This window comes from Phyllostomus hastatus, unplaced genomic scaffold, assembly GCF_019186645.2.
Source record: "Phyllostomus hastatus isolate PE091 unplaced genomic scaffold, TTU_PhHast_1.1 phas_contig_38, whole genome shotgun sequence".
Classification (NCBI taxonomy): Eukaryota; Metazoa; Chordata; class Mammalia; order Chiroptera; family Phyllostomidae; genus Phyllostomus; species Phyllostomus hastatus.
The window spans coordinates 17,399,153-17,422,928 of record NW_025333869.1 but is presented as its reverse complement, the minus strand read 5'-3'; the positions used below and the strand labels follow the sequence as shown (position 1 = coordinate 17,422,928).

Genomic DNA, 23,776 nt, shown 5'->3' with positions numbered 1-23,776 from the left:
CAGGATCCTGCTACCGCTGACCCCTGAACTGTTCTGCCATTGACATCAGTCTCTGGGGATCCATACCCAAAGGAAACAACTTCCTGTTTTGTTCTAAGTAACCATTATTCCCTGCAACCTTCCTCACTGTTTACCAAACTTCCTATTTCAGGATAGAGAGAATGAGCCTTCTCCTCTTCCTTTCACAGGGTAAGGGGGAATGACACAGGAGCGAGAGAAGTCCTCTACATCAGGGGTCTCCAACCCCCTGGGCCATGGACTGGTACCAGTCTGTGGCCTGTTGGGAACTGGGTCACACAGCAGAAGGTGAGCGGTGGGCAGCAGTGAGTGAAGCTTCACTGGCATCGCTGTCTGAACTCTGCCTCCTGTCCTCCTTCCCCACATCAGTCCCTGGTGCTCAAAATTTGGGGAACATTGCTCTGAGTCTGAAGGGTAAATTGCCTTCTTATGACTGTGCCCATATTGTATCAAATTGTCAATATACCAAATACCTTTGGGTCTTCAGATCAAATACCTGGTGGTATAAGAAGCCTACATGATCATTCAAGCTTAACCCTCTCACCCATAATCTAGAAACAACCTCTGTTTCACCACACTTCCCAAGTACATCTGCATGCTGGCCTTAGGCCAGCCTCTGGGGTCCCAAATGTGAAGCAAAGGATCTCACAGTCTGGTTAAGGAGAGACCTCTTGAATAGACTCTGTAGGTCCACAAGTTTAAAAGGAACCTGGAGACAGAGTGGGAGTTCAGGGAGGTAGATCAGGGAAGCTTTTGGGCTGGTGCACCAGTAGGTTGTTCCCAGGGAGTGGGAGAAGAGCTTTGTAGACAGATGGCCACCTCTGACTAGTGGAGGTGTCAGCCCTGCTCTACTACTTCATTGTACACTGCCCTATGACTGATCAAACCGTTGTCCCAGTGATATTTTAAGTGTTGTATTATGAATCAGTTCTACCTATTTCCGAAAAGGTGTTCTCTCAATCACCTATTTTTATAAAACAGTGTGGATGCAATATATGAGTAAATTATGAATGAATGGGTGGATAGGTGGGGGCCAAACTAGACCACGGTTACTCAAAATCTGAGAGAAGTGGTCAACATCCCAGGAGCCAGTGCTCCTGGCCACCCCTCACCACTGTCTGCCCATTGACTAACATTTTGGGATGAAAGGGAAGGTGGGATGGGGTCAGAGAATGGCAATTCTGAAGCCATTCCTAAATATCGAATGCATTGGTTTTAAGGATTCCTCCTACTGATAACCCCCTGCTCCCCCCACAAAAATAGACATCAAAAAACTGCTCTGAGGACTGAAAGGTGACCGCCTTCAGCTACAGGACAGGTGTGTCCAGATCCAATTACGTGAGTCCTTTTGCTCTGTAAACAGCCTCTAAAGTTAAGAATCAGAAGTCTAGGGTCACCATTCGCGAAGGACTGAACGAAGCTACAAGTGTGAGAGCGATGGACCGCATTTGAACTATCCTTAGGCCCTTAGAGCCTCGGAGAGGCTGGATCGCTTCCTGCACCACCAGCCACAGCACCAAAGAACTGCGGTGGGCCCTGAGCCAGAGCTCCTCCCACCGGGCGCGGGTAGGGGGCAGGTCACGTGGGAGCGACGCGACTCCCGCGCAGGCGTGGACCTGCGCGGGCTCTGGATCCACCCCTGTACCCATGGGGCTGGAGAGAATTAGAGGTTCGGTTCCCGTGCCTCACGCACTAGAGAAAGCGGGCGGGAGGGAAGCACAACCTGGACGTGTTACACACTGGGCTCTGCGAGGCACGTGACCTCCGCGAAGGTGGGCTCCGCCTCCGCGCAGGTGAGGAAACTGAGGCAAAGCTGGGTCGGCGGTGCGCGGATTGATTAGCAGCGGGTTTATTTTGTCCACCTGTCGGTCGGGTCCACAGCAGAGAGAGGAAACCGCTTCCGAACCCGCAGGGCGCTGCCGCGCCTGCCCGGAACCGAGGTAGCCCCAATCTCTTCCAGAGGACGACGCCTCCTCTTGGCTCCGCGGCGCTGATCCGCCCGCCCGAAGCGCCCTGCGGTCAGTGGAAAAACCCAGTGTTTGGGGTCAGAGACCCGGAGCTGGGACCGGCGCCTCTGACTCGCAAGGAACCCCCGTCTGTCTACCCCGCCAGGCTTTGAGCAGGGCATGTGGCACTGACATCCTTGAACTTCCGAGACAAAGAGCTGAGGAAAGGGCTTTGCCTTGGCGCGTAGGTCCCTTGGGGGCCGAGCCCGGGATGGGTCTGCGGGGCTGCCAGGGGTTCTCAAGCAGAACGGCTTGGAGGTGAGCGGGTGTAGCCTGAGGGACCTGGCGACCTCTTCTCTGTATTTGCATAGCGTCATGTGTTTTATGGGCCCATGGTATCTAGCTTTTTCAGAACCTCATAGGCACCTGTTTATCTCCTTTCCCAACAGGTTATAAACTCCTGACACAATTGGAAAGAGCCCAGGTAAACATTTTAAAACACTAGGCTGAAGTCTGGGAATGAAAAGCCAAACAAGGCACCAATCCTCGAGGTTCTTGTAGGGGCCGGGAGGTGAAGGAGATGAAGATGATTAAGACCTAGTCTGAAAGGGACTGTGGGGATGCACACCCATACCGTCCAAAAGCCAAACTGGGTCGGGCCCATCTGATTCTGAGCCTCTTTTCTTTACCACACTATCCTCTTTCCATAGCTCAATTACCTAGACCTCAGTTTAGTTACCGTTTTTTTTTTTTTTCAATTTTAATGTATTTTCCTTTGATCTTGGCAGATGAATAAAAAAGGTGAATAATTATTTAGGATTTATTTTGAAAAGCATTGTCCGAGAGCCAGCCTATATAGTCTTGGATGCTCCTGCTGTGGCCCAGCCTTGGAGACTGAGAATTGGGATTCAAAATGTGAACCCTGACTCCTTGAAACTTGCCCAGTCATCAGAAACCCTTCATTTTCTGTACAAACAGGATTTTAGGGGCAGTTGTTGACTAATCCAGAAAGTAGTAAGAATTATACCTCACATCAACGTCACTCTTTGAAAGGTAGCTTGCAAAGCACCACCTATGCATTTAGTCCTTTGATTCTTACCTGTTGTTAGGAGGCTGTGCAAACCAGGGGCAGATGAGCAGATATTTGGGAGGGTGGTCTCTGTAGCTTCAGGATCACTGATCAGAGAAAAGGACTACTAGCCCCCACATTCCTCCCTCACCCACAGCAGTGTCTAAGAGTTTCTCAGTAGCTTATTATGTTCCCTTATTCTGATTTCAGCATCTGTTCAACAAGTTCTGAATCTGGCCTCTGAGAGGCAGGCTGGGCCAGAGCTAGGCAGCTCATTGCAAATGGCTTCTATGATAGTTAATGACAAGGGTGGGTGGGGGCATATTCCCTAGTGCTCTTGGGGCCCTGGGTGTCTGTCACCAGGCTGCTTAACTGGCATTTTCAAGCCTGTGTTGTCAGCATTAAGAATTAACAGGACCTTTGTTTCTGTGGGTCAGAGAGATGCATAATGGCTTCTCAGCTGAAAATGGACAAGGTGACCCTAATGAAAACATTTGGCTTTGGATTATACAAAGAATTGGGTTTAGAAAGGCTGGTGCTCTTTCTAGCCACTAGATTCCCAGACACTGTTCAGGAGTAATTTTGCTTTCAGCATTCTTCAGGTCAGGGAGTAGACTTCAGAGCCTGTAGGCCCGCCCACCTTCCTGAGCCCTGACCTTCCACACTGTTCTAGCCTCTGCAGGAGTGTCCAGTGCAGGACAAATAATCATAGGCTAGGAGTTGGGGGACCTGGCACAGTCATGGACCAGCTCTCTTCCATGTGACCCTGAACTAGCTAGCCTCTTCTCTGTGCCTTCGTTTCCTTATTTACTCAGTTGAAGAAGGGGCTGAACTACAGCTCTGAGGGTAGGAGAGGGGAACAGAGCAGAGCAAAGAAGGGAGATGAGGCATCCTTTCAAGGCCTGTTCACTGAGGGCCGAGGTGAGGAGGCCATGTGCACCTATAGTTATCTCTTTCCCTCAACACCGCTTTCTTCATTCTGCCCTGGCTGTACCTCAGCCAGCTCATTCTGAGGAGGGAGGATTCCCTGGGTGGGGCTGAACTGGGCAGTTGTACTCTCAGTGTTTAGAATATGATGCTGTCTATACTTGTATCAGGCATGAGTTATCCACCCAGTGATGGTACTTTGTGTTTTGTTTTGTTTTGTTTTAATTATATTTTATTATGCTACTACAGTTGTCCTGATTTTCCCTTTTTGCCTCCCTCCACTCAGTGCCCCCTGAGCACTGAGTCAGGCAGTGCCCCCACCATTGTTCATATCCACAGGTCATGCATATAGGTTCTTTGGCTCCTCCCTTTCCTGTACTGTTCTTTACATCCCAATGACTGTTCTGTAATTACCTATTTGTACTTCTTAATCCCCTCCCCTCTTCACCCATTCTCCCCCCTCCTGCTCCCAGTAACTAACTACTTTTCTCTTGCTTTTAAGAGTCTCTCTTTAGCTTTAACCTTTGGCCTTTTAATAATGATGTGTCTTGGAGTGGGCCTCCTTGCATCCATCATAATTGGAACTCTGCACTTCCTTCACCAAATTAGGGAAGTTTTCTTTCACTGTTTTTCTTATAGATTTCTAATTTATTGCCCTTTCTCTTCTCCTTCTGGCACCCCTATGAGGTGAATATTAGACCTCTTAAAGTTGTTTGTCCCAGAGGCTGTTTATACTGTCCTCGTTGTTTTTGGATTCTTTTTTCTTCTTCTTGTTCTGTGTGGTTCTTTTTTGCTTCCATATGTTCCAAGTCATTGATTTGATTCTCAACTTCATGCACTCTGCTGTTGTTTCCTTGTAAATTGTTCTTTAATTAGTGTATCCTATGTTTCTGACTGGGACTTTTTTATGCTGCTGTGGTCCTCACTGAGTTTGTTGAGCATCCTTATAAACAGTGTTTTCAGCTGTGCATCTGATTGCTCATCTCCATTTCATTTAGCTCTCTTTCTGGAGTTTTGGCCTGTTCTTTCATTTAAGCCATGTTTTTTTTGTCATGTTGTCTTGGCAGCCTCCCTGTGTTTGTTTCTGTGTACTGGGAAGATCTTCTTTGACTCTGTGTCTTTTTAGTGTGGCCTAATATAGTAGGTGTCCTCTGGGGTCCTGTGGCACAGCTTCCCCATCACCCAAGCTGGGTACTCAAGTTGCACCCTCTGTGTGGGCTGAGCACAGCCTCCCCTTGTAGTTGAGCCTTGGTTGCTGTTGGCAGATCAATGGGAGGGATTTACCCAGGCCAGCCAGCTGCAAGGACTGGCTGTGACCACTGACCACCAACCTCTGCCTTACATGGAGGATCAGCTGTGCAGGGGGCAGGTCTGTAGCTGCCCATGGGGTGCGTTGGCCCAGAGGCTTCCCCGGGTGGTGCAGACCAAGGTCAGCCCTCACACGTGTTTTGCCCAGGGCACCCTGCCTTAGCTGTAAAGCCTTGTGAGATGGCTGCTTCTTGTGCTGGGCTTGGAGATTCTCAGGTGAGGCCAAGCTGTGACTCTAATCTGGCTGCTACTTGGGCTCACTGATGCCAACTTTGGCTTGTTTGATAGGATTTAGGAGCCAAGACCAGCCATTCTTGTAGGAAACAGCTTGGGTGAGCCCTTAATTTGGGTGAGGTAGAGTCTCCGTGGTTCTCCAAGGTGGGTCACACTGTATTAGCCAGGTTGATGGAGTCTCAGATATGGCACCAGCCTACTGGCTTTGAGCTCAGCAAAGGGATAATGGCCTCTGCTCACCTTCATGCCACATTTCAGTCTCTCCCTGGTACCCTTCAAGCTGCCCCCAGCCCAGTGCTAGAGCTCAGAGGGAGTGAGTCTGAGTAGGTGAGACTGTGTTTGGATTCCCCAGGAGGAACTGCTTAGGGCTCCAGCAGTCTCCTCCACCAACTCAGTCCCTACTGATTTTCACAGTCAGAAGTTGTGGGGACTTATCTTCCTAGCATTGGAATCTTGGGCTAGGAGCCTAGTGTGGGTCTGGGACTCCTCATTCCTAAGATATACCTCCTGAATTTTTTTTAAAGATTTTATTTATTTTTAGAGAAAGGGGAAGGGAGGGAGAAAGAGATACATCAATTTGTGGTTGCTTGGAGCATCTCCTTCTGGGGAACTGTCGCACAACCCAGGCATATGCCCTGACTGGGAATTGAACCAGAGAGCCTTTGGTTGCAGGCTGGCTCTCAGTCCACTGAGCCACACCAGGCAGGGCGTCCCTCCTGAGTTTTTATCTACATTGGTCTGGGGCCAGCCTGTTCCACATTGGTGTCCATGCTTGCTCCCCTCCTACCAGTCTGGATGGATATGGTTTCTTCAATTTCATAGATGTCAGACTTTCATTCAACTCAATTTCTGATATTCCTGAGTGATGGTTGTTTTTGTTGTAATTCTGATGTGGTTGTTTGAAGAGATGAGCCATGTCTGCCTGCATTGCCATCTTGACCGGAAACTCCTCCAATTATATTTTTCAGTACTTTGTTTTATTAAGACTTTATCAGTTCCTGTGTGTAGATGGTCCCTTGAGCAGGCAGGAGTTAGGCCTGGGGAAGCAGAGAGTGAGGATACACACCCAGCAAGAGAGTAGTAGTAGCAGGTGTTCCCATGGCTTTCTGGATGTCGGATCCCTGTAGTTGCAGTCATGTGGTACTTGAGTGTTTTTGGATGTCAGAACTGAGATAACCTCATGGGTTTTCTAGTTCCTCTCTCTGTGTACAGGTGAGAGACCCAGGCCCAGAGTGTATTTATAGCCTATGTTGGATTGCCCTGCCAGTGAGCAGTTGAGCTAGGACCCAACCTAAAGTTACCTAAACCCTCCCTGGCTGGCTGGCTCAGTGGATTGATTGCTGGCCTGTGAACCAAAGGGTCGCGTGTTCAATTCCCTGTCAAAGCACATGCCTAGATTGTGGGTCAGGTCCCCGGTGGGGGGCACGAGAGAGACAACCACACATCAATCTTTCTCTCCCTGTCTTTCTCTCTCCCTTCCCTTTCTCTAAAAAATAAACAAAATCTTTTAAAAAAATAATTTACCTAAACCCCAGGCTTGAGTATTTTCTTCAAGGTCATGCCAGTGCTGAAATTTGGTTGCTACAAATTAGTTCCAACTCTGCCTCACTGTGGAGTTTAAAGAGTAAAATTTAAATCTTGTCATTAGACATTTAATGCTTGCTAATTGCCAGGACTTCTGTTAAGCGCTGGAGATGCAGAAATGAGTAAGACAGTGGCCCCTGCCCTCATATTGGTCCACCATATTGTGTAGACAGACATGTAAAGAACTCAAATAGACTAAGTCCATTTGCTTATGCAGTGTGCAGAGGTATGTGTGTGTTTGCATATGCAAATCAGAGATAATCAGAGATGAGGAAACAGTCAGTTCTTCAGCCTTTCCAGAAAGGCTTTGGAGAGAAAGTGTGACTTGCTCTGGGCCTTTACATAGTTGGCATGGATGGGGAGCAAGTTCTGGGTAAAGGAAGCAACAGTGTGGAGTCTAACAATACCTGTTCTAGTCCTTCCACATTGAGTGATCTGGCATGGCTGTGAAGGTAGCAGGGATGAGGTTGAATGGTGGGCTGAAGTTAAACTGTGAAGGGCTCCATCAACACACTGAGGAGTTCATGGTGGGAGTCCAAAAGCAAGGGAAAGAGGCAATCAGGTCAGTGTTTTATAGTCACTGTGGCTACAGCATGAAGAACTAATTGCAGAGGACCTGACTAGAGGCAATCCAAGCTCGCTGTGTGTTACTGAAACGGGCCAGGACAGAGTAATAGGGATCTGGGCACAGACAGCAACAGTGAGGTTAAGAAGAGGGTGAGTGGCAAACACATTTTCCTGACTGATTGGATGTAGACTACAAGGGTGAAGGAAGTAAGTGACTCTCCATTTCTGGCTTGAGCTGTTTGCTAAATGTTGTGTCATTCCCTGAGATAAGGAACTCCAGAAGAGAAACTGACTTTAGAGGAGGTCACTTATGGACATAATGCAACAGTGATAACCTACAGAACACACAAGTGGAAACTGAGTCAGGATAGCAATAAAACCTGGAAGTCAATTCCAAGGTGGTGAGTGAAGTGCTAGAAGTTGGGGAAGTTGCCTAGGAAGGGAGTGTGGGTTGGAAGAAGCCACTTAAGTGGCAGAAAAAGAAGGGAAGGCAAATGAGGTAAAGAGCAGATAGCAGGTGAAGGGCCTCAGTTGTGCCAGCTGACTTCCTGGGTGTGGGTGAAGAACGGGGTAAGGTACAGGCTGCACAAGCAGCCACGGAGAAAGAGAAGTCTCCCTTTGATTTTTAGTTATTGCGACACATGGGCTGAAGGGCTTCACTTCATTAGACCACACCAGATAGCAGAGAGGGAGTCTGTTGGCACTTGACAAATGTTATCATTTGCATGACTGCCGATGACTCAAACTTTGCTCAACTATTTGAAGGACTGGGGGCCTTGGCAGCTTTCCATTTTGATATTTTTCTGGAAATTGACTATTGGCAGCTGCTGGAGTCCCAGGGTTGCTGGGTGACCTGGTCCTGCCCATGAAGTGAGTGAGCTTGAGGCCATAGGCAGGACTCTAGAGTCCCTCCCTCAGCCCCTCCCTTGCCGTCTAAGCCTTAATTCCTGTGTGCTCACTGGGTTAGCCTCTCTTAGCAGAAGGAGTGTGGATGCTTTGAATGGTGAGTTCTTTGTTCCCAGGTTTGAACTGCCCAAGGTTGGGGATAAGGGACCATATTGCAGGAAGGGAAGACACCCATGAAACTCTGGGCTGCAGGGAAGAAACACTGTAAATTGAAATGGGGAGGAGAGGGTAGAGTTATGATGAAGAACCAAGAATGTGCAGACTCCAAAGTGAGCTGTTTTTGATAGTCACAGGATTGTCACTGGGGTGCTTTAGGAGCCTTAGCATTCACCTTGGCCAACCCCATCATTTCGAAGTTGAGGAAAATGAGGTGGGGGATTGGTGGTGAGAGAGCTGTGGTGGTGGAAGCAATCCAGCTTGACCTAGGGAGCCTAGCTGGGTCTCCTTCCCTAGCACTGTGCTCTTCCCAACCAGAGCTGCCAATCTGAGCTGCCACAGCTGTTATTAGTTTGGGGTCTTATCCTGCGTCACCGTCTTGCGTGGGAGAGGACAGATCAGATAAGTCCCACAGTGGAGAGCTGAATACTGTGGCTGTCAGGTGGGGGACAATAGGTCTGTAAACAACCTTGCTATTATCTTTCAGAGAAACTGATCCTTTCCTTAAGCAAAGGGGCTGAAAGGGAGGGAAGAGAAGGGACATCTGTCACATGGTAAATTTCCTTTAGAGTAAACATGGTTTGACTATTTGATGACAGGAAAAATGAGTTGATCTTTTAAAATTGTCTTTAAGATGAAGGAGATGGTACCCCTTGATCTCCAGAAACCCACAAATGAATGTGGAGATTGACAAAGTATGACAGTAGAAAGACCACAGGCTTTGGAGTCCTGGTGATTGGGTCCAGGTAGCAAACTGCTGCCTGCTGGATCTACCACCCTGATTTCATTCACCTGGGGAAGGTAATGAATTTATCTGAACTTCAGTGTTGTCAGCTATAAAATAGAGTAATCTCTGCATCGTAAGACTGTTCAGTGAATGAAATCAGGCCATGCATGTTGAGTGACACTAAGTTAATGCTGGCCTTGCTATATTTCTAGTTAGTAGCTTTAGAGACCCATGTGAAGTTCATTGTTCTATTAGATATTAAGGGTCCCTCTTCCCATTGTCTCTATTTTTTCAAATTATATTTTATTGATCATGCTATTACAATTGTCCTGATTTTTCCACTAGGCCTCCTTCCACCCAGCACCACCCACTCCCTTAGGCAATCCTCCACCATTGTTCATGTCCACAGGTCATGCATATAGGTTCTTTGGCTCCTCCCTTTCCTGTACTGTTCTTTACATCCCAATGACTGTTCTGTAATTACCTATTTGTACTTCTTAATCCCCTCCCCTCTTCACCCATTCTCCCCCTCCTGCTCCCAGTAACTAACTACTTTTCTCTTGCTTTTAAGAGTCTCTCTTTAGCTTTAACCTTTGGCCTTTTAATAATGATGTGTCTTGGAGTGGGCCTCCTTGCATCCATCATAATTGGAACTCTGCACTTCCTTCACCAAATTAGGGAAGTTTTCTTTCACTGTTTTTTCTTATAGATTTCTAATTTATTGCCCTTTCTCTTCTCCTTCTGGCACCCCTATGAGGTGAATATTAGACCTCTTAAAGTTGTTTGTCCCAGAGGCTGTTTATACTGTCCTCGTTGTTTTTGGATTCTTTTTTCTTCTTCTTGTTCTGTGTGGTTCTTTTTTGCTTCCATATGTTCCAAGTCATTGATTTGATTCTCAACTTCATGCACTCTGCTGTTGTTTCCTTGTAAATTGTTCTTTAATTAGTGTATCCTATGTTTCTGACTGGGACTTTTTTTATGCTGCTGTGGTCCTCACTGAGTTTGTTGAGCATCCTTATAAACAGTGTTTTCAGCTGTGCATCTGATTGCTCATCTCCATTTCATTTAGCTCTCTTTCTGGAGTTTTGGCCTGTTCTTTCATTTAAGCCATGTTTTTTTGTCATGTTGTCTTGGCAGCCTCCCTGTGTTTGTTTCTGTGTACTGGGAAGATCTTCTTTGACTCTGTGTCTTTTTAGTGTGGCCTAATATAGTAGGTGTCCTCTGGGGTCCTGTGGCACAGCTTCCCCATCACCCAAGCTGGGTACTCAAGTTGCACCCTCTGTGTGGGCTGAGCACAGCCTCCCCTTTGTAGTTGAGCCTTGGTTGCTGTTGGCAGATCAATGGGAGGGATTTACCCAGGCCAGCCAGCTGCAAGGACTGGCTGTGACCACTGACCACCAACCTCTGCCTTACATGGAGGATCAGCTGTGCAGGGGCAGGTCTGTAGCTGCCCATGGGGTGCGTTGGCCCAGAGGCTTCCCCGGGTGGTGCAGACCAAGGTCAGCCCTCACACGTGTTTTGCCCAGGGCACCCTGCCTTAGCTGTAAAGCCTTGTGAGATGGCTGCTTCTTGTGCTGGGCTTGGAGATTCTCAGGTGAGGCCAAGCTGTGACTCTAATCTGGCTGCTACTTGGGCTCACTGATGCCAACTTTGGCTTGTTTGATAGGATTTAGGAGCCAAGACCAGCCATTCTTGTAGGAAACAGCTTGGGTGAGCCCTTAATTTGGGTGAGGTAGAGTCTCCGTGGTTCTCCAAGGTGGGTCACACTGTATTAGCCAGGTTGATGGAGTCTCAGATATGGCACCAGCACCAACCGGCTCTGTGGGGGTAGGACTTGGTTCAGCAAAGGGACAATGGCCTTTACTCACCCCTGATTGCAGACACTTCAGTCTCTCCTTGTATACCACTGGTGTCCTTCAAGCTGCCCCCAGCCCAGTGCTAGAGCTCAGAGGGAGTGAGTCTGGGTAGGTGAGTTCGTGCATGGGTTCCCCAAGAGGAACTGCTTAGGGCTCCAACATCTGGGGACTTGTCTTCCTGGCACTGGATCCTAGGCTGGGAACCTGGTGTGGGTTTGGGTCTGGGACTTGTGGCTCCCAAGATATCCCTCCCAAATTTTTATCCAGAGGGGTCTGGGGTCAGAGTGTTCCACATTGGTGTCCATGCCTGCACCCCTCCATCCCGTCTGGATGGATGTGGTTTCTTCAATTCCGTTGTTTTTTCCATTCAGCTCAATTTTGTAGTTGTCAGACTTCCATTCAACTCAATTTCTGAAGTTCCTGAGTGATAGTGGTTCTGTATTTTAGTTGTAATTTTGATGTGGTTGTATATAGAGGCGAGTCATGTCTGCCTATATTGCCATCATGATCGGAAGCATCATCCTTTTTTTTTTGTAGATGGAAATAGATGTAATTCAGGGTCCAGAGTCAGCTCTATTGTGCAGCAGGTTGCGGTGGTACATCCTTTAAGACTTGCCAGATGGAAATTGCTTTGTAGCTCACAAGGCCTTGGGTGATGGGCTGCACCTACATAATTTCTAGGAGTTTCCCAAGTCAATTTCCACTACTTTCCACTGGCAGAGGAGCCACTGTTAGAGGCCCGCTGGAAGCATATGTAGATGGAGAGGCACGACTGTCACCTCTAGTGCTACGGGGGCTCTCACATATTAGTGCTACAAGGGCTGAGGAGGAGGTCCACACCCTGCTCACACTTTCTGGATCACATCCAGAAGTGGAGGTGGGGTGGTAAACATTGCTCCTGGAGCCCATGTCTTATACTCCATCTCTTGAACTTGAGGTAGACCCTGTCGGACATGGAAGTTTGCATTTTCAGAGTGCCTTCAGTGCTGACATCCACCTCTGCCAGCCTGCTGCTTCTCAGGTTTATTCAGCCCAGGCCTGACGCAGCTCTTCCATCCTGCACTCTGGGTCCTACCTCAGCTCCAAAGACACTTCCTTCTAGGTGCTTCTATGGCTGCCCAGAGCAGATGTAACAGCTTTCAGCCCTGCTCTACCATAGCCCCATGTTCATACCTTTCCCACGGTGCCTTACCTTTCCTCTTGAATTCCTGTTATCCTTGTACTAGGCTTGTCTCTCCTCAGGATTATATATCATTTAGTTTTATAATTGATTAAATTGCCATTTGTTAGACAGATCCATGTTGAATAAATATTTAGAAATAAATATTGAGTCTGGTTGTGTCTGATTCCCTTGTACTCTTGAGCAAACAGGCTAAATGCTTGTTGATGGAGCTTATTTGCCTCTAGCTTGAATAGCTGTGGTGTGTTGGAGGGCTATGGAGCTGACTTTTAGGGTCACTGGACTTCCTGAAGTGCACTGATGTGTTTCAGGAGTTGAAGCAATGCCTTTTGTAGGGTAGATGTAAGCTGGCCTTTGAGTACTGATGTGGAAATGTTATCAGGTCTGTAATCAGAGACTGTGCCACGTGCTCCTGAATCATACACATGTGTCAGAAATCCAGGGATGTTTTGGAAGTGTGTAAAGGTACAGCAGTTGTTCCAGACACTGGGACAACTGGGGAATCACTGGGGAATCTCTTGTTTACAGCAAGCAGGTGAGAGCTGTGATTTTCCTCCTAATTGTTTTGTGCACTGTAATCCAATAATGTGTAACTTTGCTACGTAAAAGAGTTGGAAGCTGGCCCGTGGGAGGTTCTTTCCTGCTTGGCCCAAGGACTTTGGTCTTCCACAAGTCGTCATCTTCCTCATTCAATTCTACTGAATTGATTTCAGCACATATTTATGGAGAACTCACTGTGTACCAAACAAGTACTGTGCAAGGCACAGGAGGTTCAGGGATAAACTGAGGAGCAGAGTCAAAGAAGAGAAAACTGGCCGATAGGTCCAAATCTTATGTTGAGCACATTAGACAGATCCCAGGTGCAATACAGTCACAGTACCAAGGTTGGGGTGAATGAACGAACACCCTTGGGCTGGGAGTTGGATAGGTAGAGCATCCAGGAAGACTTCTTGAAGAGGTACCTGTGTCTTCAAGAATAGACTAATGGGGTAGGGCATTTCAAGCAGAGGTGTGGAGATGTGTTCTGTCTTCGGCTGTCACCATCACTGCCCTCCCGCAGGAGCTGGGGCAACAGAAGTCAAGGCCTTGAGGGCCTCGCTTTCCAAGGCCAGCTTGCCCTTGGGGCCAACCAAACACAAAAATCCTGAATTCTTTGCCCCAAGACAGTGCTTCTCAGATGTTAATGTGCATGTGAATCGCTTGCCTGGTCTGATTAAAATGCAGTTTATGATTCCTTAGTTCTGAGATAAGGGTTGAAATTCTGCGTTTCTATGTGATGCCAATGCTGCCAGTCCATGAGACCACATTTTGAGTGGTGAGGTTATAAGAAACCTCTCCCAGCTTGAGTCCCTCACATCAGAGATACCATAGCAGCATACCCTCCCCCAATACACACACTGGGCTTCCCCTTTCTTCCCCTTCCCTAATATACAGAGATGCCAAATTCTCTTTAAACCCTATTTTCATTTGGTCATTCCTACCCCTACCCAGAGGAGCATCACAGAGCTAGCGTGGGGAGTGGGGGGGCTACAGCCTTGAGCATGGGCAAAGGAAGAGCAAGAGAAGCACCTGAGAGGGCTGTCGTTTCTCTGTCATCACTTTTGACTCACTGGTGAGCTCCTGAAGGCAGGAGCCTCCTTGTGTCTGTTGCTTCCAGCTCTTGTAGTGGTAGGTGCTCAGCAGCCCTTTTGCAGTCCCATGTCTGCTGCTCCCGCTCCCCTTGCCTCTGGACTCCAGGTGGCTGCCCAGCTGGAGCCTTGCACTTTGGGAGATCAGATTCCAGCTGTCTTGTGAGAACAGTAACGTTGTCTTCCTTCCTCTCAATCTCCAGAAATGTCTTTCCTCCAGGATCCAAGTTTCTTCACCATGGGGATGTGGTCGATTGGTGTGGGGGCTGTGGGGGCTGCCGCCCTGGCACTACTGCTGGCCAACACGGACATATTTCTGTCTAAGCCGCAGCAAGCAACCCTGGAGTATCTGGAAGAAATAGACCTGAAAACACTGGAGAAGGGTAAGCAGTGACCTTTCTGGTCTCAGTACTTTTCCGGGGCACTGGGATGCAAGCTTACTTATTTTTTTTTTCGTTATAAAATAACTTTTTTAAATTAAAAATAATATAACAACATTAGGAAAATGTAATAATGCTTTTTAAATAACTGATAATTCTGTTACACTAACAATAATCATTTTTATTTTTTAACATTTTTTGCATATTATATATTTGTGATCTGAGTGTATGTGATATTTTACAGTTTAGCTTTTTCTTACTAAAATCATTTTTCATTTTCATTCTCTAACTATAATGATAATTGTTCCATATTTAGTAATATTGTACCACTCGTTACTAAACTAGTCATTTCAGAGTGTGTTCTGAAGAATTTGGGCTTCTAGATCTTCAGAAAATAGGAGCTCCCAAGTCAAAAATTTGAGAAATACTGTGTGTCCAATTCTGTGTTCCTGATGCTCAGCACAGGGATTTGCTCATTGAAAGGAGGTGTCTGGGTTGTTACTGGTACAGGCATGGCCAGCCCCCACCTGTGGTGCGTGCAGCTGCCGCACATGGGGGACCACAAGGTTGCACTTGTAGAACGGACCTGCCTGTCTCCCTCTTCTTGGGGAGCCCCTTGGAGTCCTTAGAGGACAGCTGAGAGCCACACATTTCTGTGGTGAGCTCCATCACCTTACTGCTCTGGCACTGGATCTGTAGCTTGGGGGGATTTCTGTCATGCTGATAGTGTAAGTATAGTTGACATGTGAGTTGGGTAAAAGTTGGGGCTCACTGACTGGGAGGTCTCTAGGTTGGCCCCACAAACGGAGATTATTGTCATCTGTTCAGTAAATGAGGAAGTTTGTCAGCAGAAGGCAGGGACTGGGACTGATTTGTGATGTAGGTCACCTTTCTAAGGGACTGAGAAGCCCTGCAGAGAGAACTGTTGTGCTTTGTGTAACCCAGGGATTCCCAGTCTCATCCCCTGCCTCCAACTCCCATTTTTAATATAACATCCCACAGGGACATAGAACTCTCTGAAAAATGTTAAAATAATAATCTTTCATACTTATTGACCCCTCACTAACTCTGTGTTATCAGACACTGTGGTGAGCACTTCCACACCCATCTGTTAATACTCCCTGCAGCCCAGTGCTAAACATCTGCATTTACAAATGAAGAAACAGGTTCGGGGGGAGACACACCATGTCCAAGGTCACACAGCTAGATGCAGACTCACTGTGTCCCAGGAATCGGGCTTGACTGTTTAAGAGTTGGGGTTTTCTTAGCTGCATTTTTCCAGAAAAGTTTTAGTTTGGGATATTCAAGTTTGCAAATAGATTTTTATGGAGGAAGGGCACTTGGGTATATAATAGGATCCTCACACTATATTGATTTTGCTCAGAGGGTGGCTATTTCCTGTCTGTGTTTCCTGTGTGAAATGCCTGTGCAGGTCCTCTGGCAGGCCTGGTACCATCTGTGAACTGCTGAGCAGTCAGGGCGGGGCAGGGCGGGGCAGGGATGGGCAGAGATGATACTGAATACCCTTCTTATTCTCCCCAGAACCAAGGACTTTCAAAGCAAAGGAGCTCTGGGAAAAGACTGGAGCTGTGGTTATGGCTGTGCGGAGGCCAGGCTGTTTTCTCTGTCGAGAGGTGAGTACCTTTGAAGAACTGGCCAGAGAGAAAAGGATCTCGGCAAGCAGGGGCCAGTGCATTCCCAGCCTGAAGCAACGACCTGTAGGCCCACATTAGCCTTTGATCAGCACTGGTCCATTTTTTTGTTATTTGCTCTAAGTATTTCTTTGACTTATTTTGTTTCTGTTCACTTAATCACTCACCATATCCTGGGGTTAGCAACACACTGCATTCTCCTTTTTTACTCTCAAACCCTTGCACTCTTGTAATATTTGTGTCCTGGACCATCTTCCTGTTGAATCAAGGATAGAGACCGGGTCCCATTCCGTGTTCCTGATGCTCAGCACAGGGATTTGCTCATTGAAAGGAGGTGTCTGGGTTGTTACTGGTACAGGCATGGCCAGCCCCCACCTGTGGTGTGTGCGGCTGCCGCACATGGGGGACCACAAGGTTGCACTTGTAGAATGGACCTGCTTGTCTCCTTCTTCTTGGGGAGTCCCTAGAGTCGCTGGTAGACAGCTGAGAGCCACACATTTGTGTGGGGGAGCTCCATTGCCTCACTGTGCTTCTGGTATTGAATGTAGCTCAGGGAGGTTTCAGTCGTGCTGATAGTGTGGGTACCGTTGGCATGAGAGTTTGGTGAAAGTTGGGGCCCACTGCCTGGGCAGTCTCCAGGTTGGCCCCTCAGAGGGAAACCATTGTTGTCTGCTCAGAAAGTGAGGAAATTGTTAGGGGAAGGCAAGGTCCAGCCTTGTCAGTTTACAGATAGGTAAACTGAGGGCCAGAGTGGCTTGGTCACACAAGTCAGTTGGTGGCAGAAGATCCAGGTTCTGGGATCACTGGCCTGCCTGGGGGAGAACTAGGAATGACAGTCCTGCTCTTGAGACAGCTGTGTTTCTCAAGTAGTGGACTTGGTCCCTTGCAAGTTGTCATCCTCATCCCCCTTATCGTTCTTCCTAACCCTGAAGAATTTCTTTCAGCCTTGCAGATCTCTCCCCAGCTTTCGTGGTTGGGCTGGCCAAGAAGGTAGTGACATGATGCCCTGCTGTACCTTGCATTCGGGGTATTGTCATGCCCGCTACTTCATTTGTCCCTCACCATATTCCTAGAAAATAGAGTTTGTTGTTAGTCACATTTTATAGAGGAGAAAACAGAGGTGCAGAGGTTGTAGCAAAGTCACACTGCTATTGGGAGGTTACTAATTTCCTGTTCCTTCTGTCACAAATTATCACAAACTCAGTGGCTTTACAATACAAATTTATTATCTTACAGTTGTAGAGGTCAGAATTTGAAAATGGGTCTCTTGAGCATTTCTCCCGGAGGGTGTAGGAGGCAGTTTCCTTGCTTCTCCCAGCTTTAGGGGCATGTGCAGGCCTTGGCTCGCAGCCCCTTCCTCCGTGTGTAGAGCCAGCAGTGGCTGGTCAAGTCTTTTTCACATTGCAGGACCGTGACACTGATGTTCACTTTCCTCTTCCACATTTAAGGATCCTTGTGATTCCACATGGGAACCACCTAGATGATGCAGGATAATCTCCTTTAAGATCAGCAGACTGGCAACCTAAATTTCATCTGCTGCCTTAAATCCCCCTGGTCTTGTAACTACACATACTCACAGGTTTCCGGGATCAGGATACAGACCTCCTCAGAGGGTGGTAGTCTGCCTGCCACAGGTGAAGGTCAGAGCTTTTGATTCCGAGTCTGTGATACCTCTGAATACCAACATGGAGGCCTGTTGTGACTTGATTTCTCAAGACCAGTTAAACCCAAAAGGTTCCAAGAGCAACTACTCTGAGTAGTTACAACTTATTTCCTGTGCTCTGGTCTCTGCCTAGGTAGAGCATTTTGCAGAAACCTATGTTTCTAAGAGCATGGTCAGGTGGCAGTCCGAGCTATTTTGAGGGACCTGTGGAGGATGCATGTGACTGTCCACTTCATGGCTTTGTCCAGTGACACATTCAAAGTAAAGAGCCCAGGAAAAGAGAGTTAAACCTTCATTTCACACACAGGTGGTCTTTGACCATATCAAGCCTGTGGTCCTCTCTGCTCTAGGGCCAAGCTTGCCACTCACTAAAGTTCTTAATGAAAGCATTGTAATGAATCCTGCTTTGTTAGCCATCCCTTTTTAGCTAGGAGTAGAGCCCCATGTTTGGGTGCAGCCTCTTAGTTATTGGATGCTCCCTGGGCATTGGTTAGGACATACATAACAGGAGCCCAGCCTCTGCTTCCCACCAAGGAGAACACAAGAAGCCTGTGCTGAGGATGGGACTGATACCCTATACTGAGGCCTAGTGCCCAGCTGGGGCAGTGTTAGGCTGGGCTACACAAGCCTTAATTGTTTCTGGCATTTTGTTGTCTTTGTTCTTCTACATTTAGTGCCAGCCATGCACTGGGCCTGTGGGACACGGGGTGTTGGTTGGCCACAGATCCACAGATGTATATGCCCCTGACCTATTTCCTATTTTCCGAAGGAAGCTGCAGAACTGTCCTCCCTGAAGCCCAAGTTGGATGAGCTTGGTATCCCTCTCTATGCAGTGGTGAAGGAGCAGATCAAGACCGAAGTGGAGGACTTCCAGCCTTATTTCAAGGGAAAAATCTTCCTGGATGAAAAGGTACATGTGCTGTGAGCCTGTTAGACACAGACTGGTGGAAATTGTGTTTAGGTGTAGAGAGTTTGGTACCTTAGGGTGAGTCTGGCCTGGAGTTGGAGGTTGGGCTGGGCACCCCTGCAGCTGCCCTGAACTTGAAGCAGCCTTCCCGGCCCCCTGAGCTTAGCTTGATTGCACACTGAAAAGCTGTCTTCTCAAGTATTAGTTGAGCCCTTCCTGAATTGTCGCTTGGGAATGGGAACCTAGGAAGTAGCTGAAACTGCATTGGGTTTTTCCCACCATGCAGGTGGAGGCCCAGCCAAGCCCCTGCCCCTTAATTTATTAGTCATATTTCTTTCCTCTCTGCTTTCACCTCTGCAGAATGTCAGACTGTAATCATCCTGTCAGGCACGAGAACCCTGTATATCTCTAGCAGTAGGTTAGAGTCAGAGCTGAAGGCTGCCTGGGTCAGGCCTGCCTTTAAGTCGGCAGCTGTTTCCTTTGGGCAGTTGAGAGTGCCCCAGGGTGGAGCTGCCTGTGTGTTGTGGGAAGGACATGGACCAGCAGGCTTCGAGTTGTTGTCTCAAAATCAGTGCCCTGTTGGGAACCTTTCCTCCCTGGGGAAGGTAGGTGCACAGCCTATACTCATGGGGTCTGTCCTCCTCACTGCTGCAGAAAATGTTCTACGGCCCCCAAAGGCGGAAGATGATGTTCATGGGATTTGTCCGGCTGGGTGTCTGGAACAACTTCTTTCGGGCCCGGAACGGTGGCTTCTCTGGGAACCTGGAAGGTGAAGGCTTCATCCTCGGGGGCGTTTTTGTACTGGGATCAGGAAAGCAGGTAAATTTCTAGTGTTCACATTGTTCACATGTGGGTCTGTGGTTATCAGTGTCTGTGAGCGTGAGACCCCAGTGGGGAGTGACTTTTCCTCCTCAGTCTCCCAGTGTTCCTTCTAGAAAGCCAGGGAACATAAGGGAGGGAAACGGAGAGAAATTGTCATTCATCACACAGCTCACTCTTCACAGTAGTGTTATAAGGTAGTCACAGTTTTGCGGGCAAGGTGAGTGCCACACCCAAGAGCACAACTCATCAGTGGTCCTGCTGGGGTCTGAACCCAGCTGTTCTGATGTCAAGTTCTGTTCCTGTGCTTGAACAAAAACATGTTTTTTTTTCTGTCAAGAATGTACTTCTTTGCAGTGTTCCCAGGTCATCAAGGATGGACAATAGAGAGAAGTAAAGGGGAAAGAAGGATTCAAAACAGGCCAAGTTAGGGAAAGGAGCAAGGAGATGTGGGGAGACTGATCTTTTCACTGTGGGGTCCTGGTTTCAGAGCTGCCCCTGGAGGGGTAACAGACTTCTCATCGCACAGGCTGTCTTGTGCCCTGGTTAGGAGCATCCAGGGTAACTGGGCCTATGGGAAGGTGTGGGGAGATGAGGACTCTGTCAGCCCAGGGGGCAGGTGGGTGGGTGCTCCCTGTCAGACCATGGGCAGCCACAAGCCATGGTGGTTCCTCTGTGCTGGAGGGCAGTGCCAGCACAAGCCAGGAGGATACAGGGCAGGAATGGGGTAAAGCAGATGCAGCCTCAAGAACCTGGCAGGAGGACCCAGAGACTGGGTTCTTGACTTCTGGGCTGTTCTCTGACATCCTTAGCATGACACGAACACTTGATCTCATGTATGAAAAGACAGGTTGTCTGCATAGGTGGATCTCACTGCTAATATTGATAATTATGGAGTACTCTTCCTGATTTGGGAGGAATAAAGGCTAATGGGAATACAAATTTAAACTTTATGTCTAATCTCTTCCTGTAAAGCTGCTATTACTGGTCTGTATTAGAATCTAGCATGATTGGTGTCTGAACGTAAACCTATTTGCTGACTTTCTACTAAATATCAAAATATCATAGTGGTAGTGTCTGCCAGTGAGGGCCTACCTTCTCATGGTGTTCCTGTATGTGATCTCTTGTCATCTTCACAGCCAGTCTGGGGTGTTAGGTATTTTTATTCCCATCTACGTGTATGGAAGTGGGACTAGACATATGAAAAACAGGCAAAAGTACACAGCTAGTAAGTGGAAATGAAACTCATGAACTCAGATCTGTCCTGCTGCAGAAACCCTGCCCTTCCCTCACCCATAGCTGCTCTTTAGGAATGGTTCTCAGAGCCCCCTTCCAGATGTCCTTGCACTTGGGCAGGCCACTTGCTTATAGGATCACTCAGCGTCATCCCACGCTGGCACTCTGGGGTTCCTTCCACCTCCCTGTCTCTGCCTTCCCTCAGCCTCCAGGCCAGGGCTTGGCTCACCTGCCAGCCTCCTCTTGCCTGGAGTGACTCAGCTGGTGCTTACGGGCTCCCCAAGCCTGGCTGGCAGGCCCTGGTGTTACTAGGTGGGGTGTTTGGCTCTGTTGGTGCTCCCTGGAGCTCCTGCCTCCTTCCTTCCTCCTGGAAGGCTGACTGGCTGGCAGAGCTTCGGGACTGGCCTCCATGTTTCTTCAGCGCAGTTTTCGCAGTCCCGCTGTGCCAGGTGCCACGCAGTGGGGATTTCCTTTGTACTGATCTTTAAAGCATAATTACTTTAATGAGGTAATGTGTTATCCACATAAATAAATTGAAAACGAAGCAGTAGAAGATAGGGAGAGTTGCTCTCTATAAGCTCAGCCACCACAGACAACCTGTTAGCACAGAGCTAAGCCGAGAGGCCTTTTGTTTTCAAAACATGGTATCTTACCAAGCTAGATTTTTTTTCATTTAACACTATATTATGAACATATTCCCACGTCATTTATACTCCTGCTCAGGATTTTTAACGTCTTCATACTGCCTCGTTGAGCAAGGCAGTACAGCTTCCTGACCAGCTTCCCTGTAGTCACCACAGTGTGGTGGGACTTTCTGTTTTCTTTAAAGTGTTTACAAATAATAGCACAGTGACAGCTGTTTATTTATTTATTTATTTTAATTTAAGATGCATTCCCAGATGTCATGGGCCAAAGAACTCTTTAACAAGGATTTCTTGATTCTGGTCACAAACACGTTTTATTATTCTTACCGCTTCACAATACTTTGGGGTGTCCTGTGTCTTAGGGCATTTTTCACCCCAGTATCAGAGGTGAGGGGCTCCCAACTTCTTAGGAAAACTTAAGTGAAGAGAGGGTCTCCCTTTTCAGATGGTCATTCAACACCTGCCAAAGGCTGACATCTGAGCTCCATGTCCACACCCTTAGGCTTATTCAGTTCCCTTCTTCCGGGAATGCTCTTTTACCTCACCTCTGCTTGTAGACATCCTGGTCCCTCTCCTGCTTTGTCATCTGGGAAGCCTTCCTGGATTGCCTGATTAAATTTGATCACGCCTAACTTCTTGCTCCCGAAAAAAGCTGCTCATACAGTCCAAAGATTGTGATGTAGCTGTCCCCTTATCGCCCTTCCCCAAAAGACTAAACTCCTCAAGGGAAGTGCCAGGCCCGATTCTGGTCTCTGTCTCCTGCCACCGCAGGACAGGGCTTAACAGGTAGCTGCAGCTCCATATCTGTCCCCTGATCGAATGACTCAGAATGAGGATTGATGTTCCCTCCCCTTTCCTTTTAGGGCATTCTTCTCGAGCACCGAGAAAAAGAATTTGGAGATAAAGTAAATCCATTTTCTGTTCTGGAAGCTGCTAAGAAGATCAAACCACAGATTTCAGCCTCAGAGAAAAAGTGATTGTATGAAATTGCCCAGCTCCGGGGTCCCTAGGGGCACTCACCTGTGTTCATAATATGTTTGCACTCATGTCTCTAAAGGGTTGGAAACCCACTCATGCCATAGTCTCAGTGTAGATCGTTAAGGTATTCTAATACTGTACTCTGTTTAGGCTCAGTAAGACAAAGTAGCCCCCAAAGAAGATTGGTAAAAATCTAAGCAATGAGTGAGGGATGTTATAGCTAAACCTGGAAAATATGAGGCTTAGAGTTGACTAGTGTACCTCATTACAAATGTACATAGTGTTTGAGGTGCTATTATTTGAAATAAGTTTTATTTTCCTGTCTTTAAAAATCTAAGAAAAGTTGATGGTTGACTAGAAGATTAAGGATATAAGGTTTTTTGCTTGTGTATTTTCTGTTAATGATTCACTACATAGTGTTGAAGTAATACTTACATAAAGGAATTGATGCGCTTTGATGTGCTTTGAATGGCTGATAAAGATAGATTATAAAATTAAATCTGTTTTTTGTCTTTCATTCTGACCTCAGAGGTTTGTTTTTCTAGAAGAAATGGTTGTCTCTGGCTCTAATAAAAGTATGCATTAGAATTTGCCTGTAATACAAGTTTTTCTGATAAAGCTAACAATAAAATTATTTACCATAATGATGGTTGACTTTAAATCATCTGTGCCAAAGACACTGTGAAAAATCAGTGTTCTTCGTGTGTATGGGGTGAGGTGGCTGGTCGAGGACTAAGACGGTGACTAGGTCTGGTTTCATGTGTGCACAGGCCTGTAAAGGGCTGAGCTTCTGCAGACTGGAGGGCATATGGTTCAGTGCTCGAACTGAGTCAGTACAGTGACTCTGACCCCTGGGACTCCACTGACAGGATAACTCAGATGAGAACTCTTCGGTCCTGGAAGACACTTGATCCTGAAATGGCTGGAGAAGAGTGGCCCCTATAAGGACGTTGCAGCAATGGATGCATAAAGAGAAACCTTATTATGATTTCCTTCACCAACTGTTTTACTCCTGATTAGTATGTCATCATGGAAAACCACAGAGTCATGAGATGGGTAAGTTCTAGTTTAATCGCTGTGCAAGTTCAAGCAAAGCTTTGGCCCTCAGCTTTCTCATTAGTAAAATGAGCATTATAATCCCTATCTTCGTTCAGGTCTGTTTATTAAACATCATTGAGGGAGTGATAGATAATATAAAACAGTGCTTCTCAAACTTTAATGTACATGCAGATCACCTGAGGATCTTGTTCAGCTGGAGACTGTTAAAGGACAACTAACGCAGACACTAGTTAAAGGCAGTGAAGACAGGTTTTACTCAGTAGCGAGTGCAGTGGAGGAGAGCCCTCAACATAAAACTGGGCTCTGTGCAGAGGCGACTGGAATTTTAAAGG

General features: G+C 47.4%; 1 protein-coding gene across 8 annotated transcripts; it reads left to right on the top strand.

The window, feature by feature from the left end:
• The first annotated feature begins 1,639 nt into the window (after positions 1-1,639).
• Positions 1,640-23,516, top strand: PRXL2A (peroxiredoxin like 2A). 8 transcript variants are annotated; one of them, XM_045842320.1, is made up of 8 exons: positions 1,645-1,811; positions 1,900-2,036; positions 2,414-2,448; positions 14,327-14,489; positions 16,029-16,120; positions 18,571-18,711; positions 19,363-19,527; positions 22,271-23,029. In XM_045842320.1, exons 4-8 carry the CDS (start codon positions 14,345-14,347, stop codon positions 22,382-22,384), a joined length of 657 nt encoding a protein of 218 aa, XP_045698276.1. In that variant the 5' UTR covers positions 1,645-1,811; positions 1,900-2,036; positions 2,414-2,448; positions 14,327-14,344; the 3' UTR covers positions 22,385-23,029. The 8 variants fall into 8 exon arrangements, with proteins under 8 accessions (XP_045698277.1, XP_045698276.1, XP_045698273.1 ...); XM_045842321.1 differs by lacking the exons at positions 1,900-2,036; positions 22,271-23,029 and adding an exon at positions 23,255-23,516 and having other exon boundaries at positions 1,640-1,811; positions 14,310-14,489; XM_045842317.1 differs by lacking the exon at positions 1,900-2,036.
• The last annotated feature ends 260 nt before the right edge of the window (positions 23,517-23,776 follow it).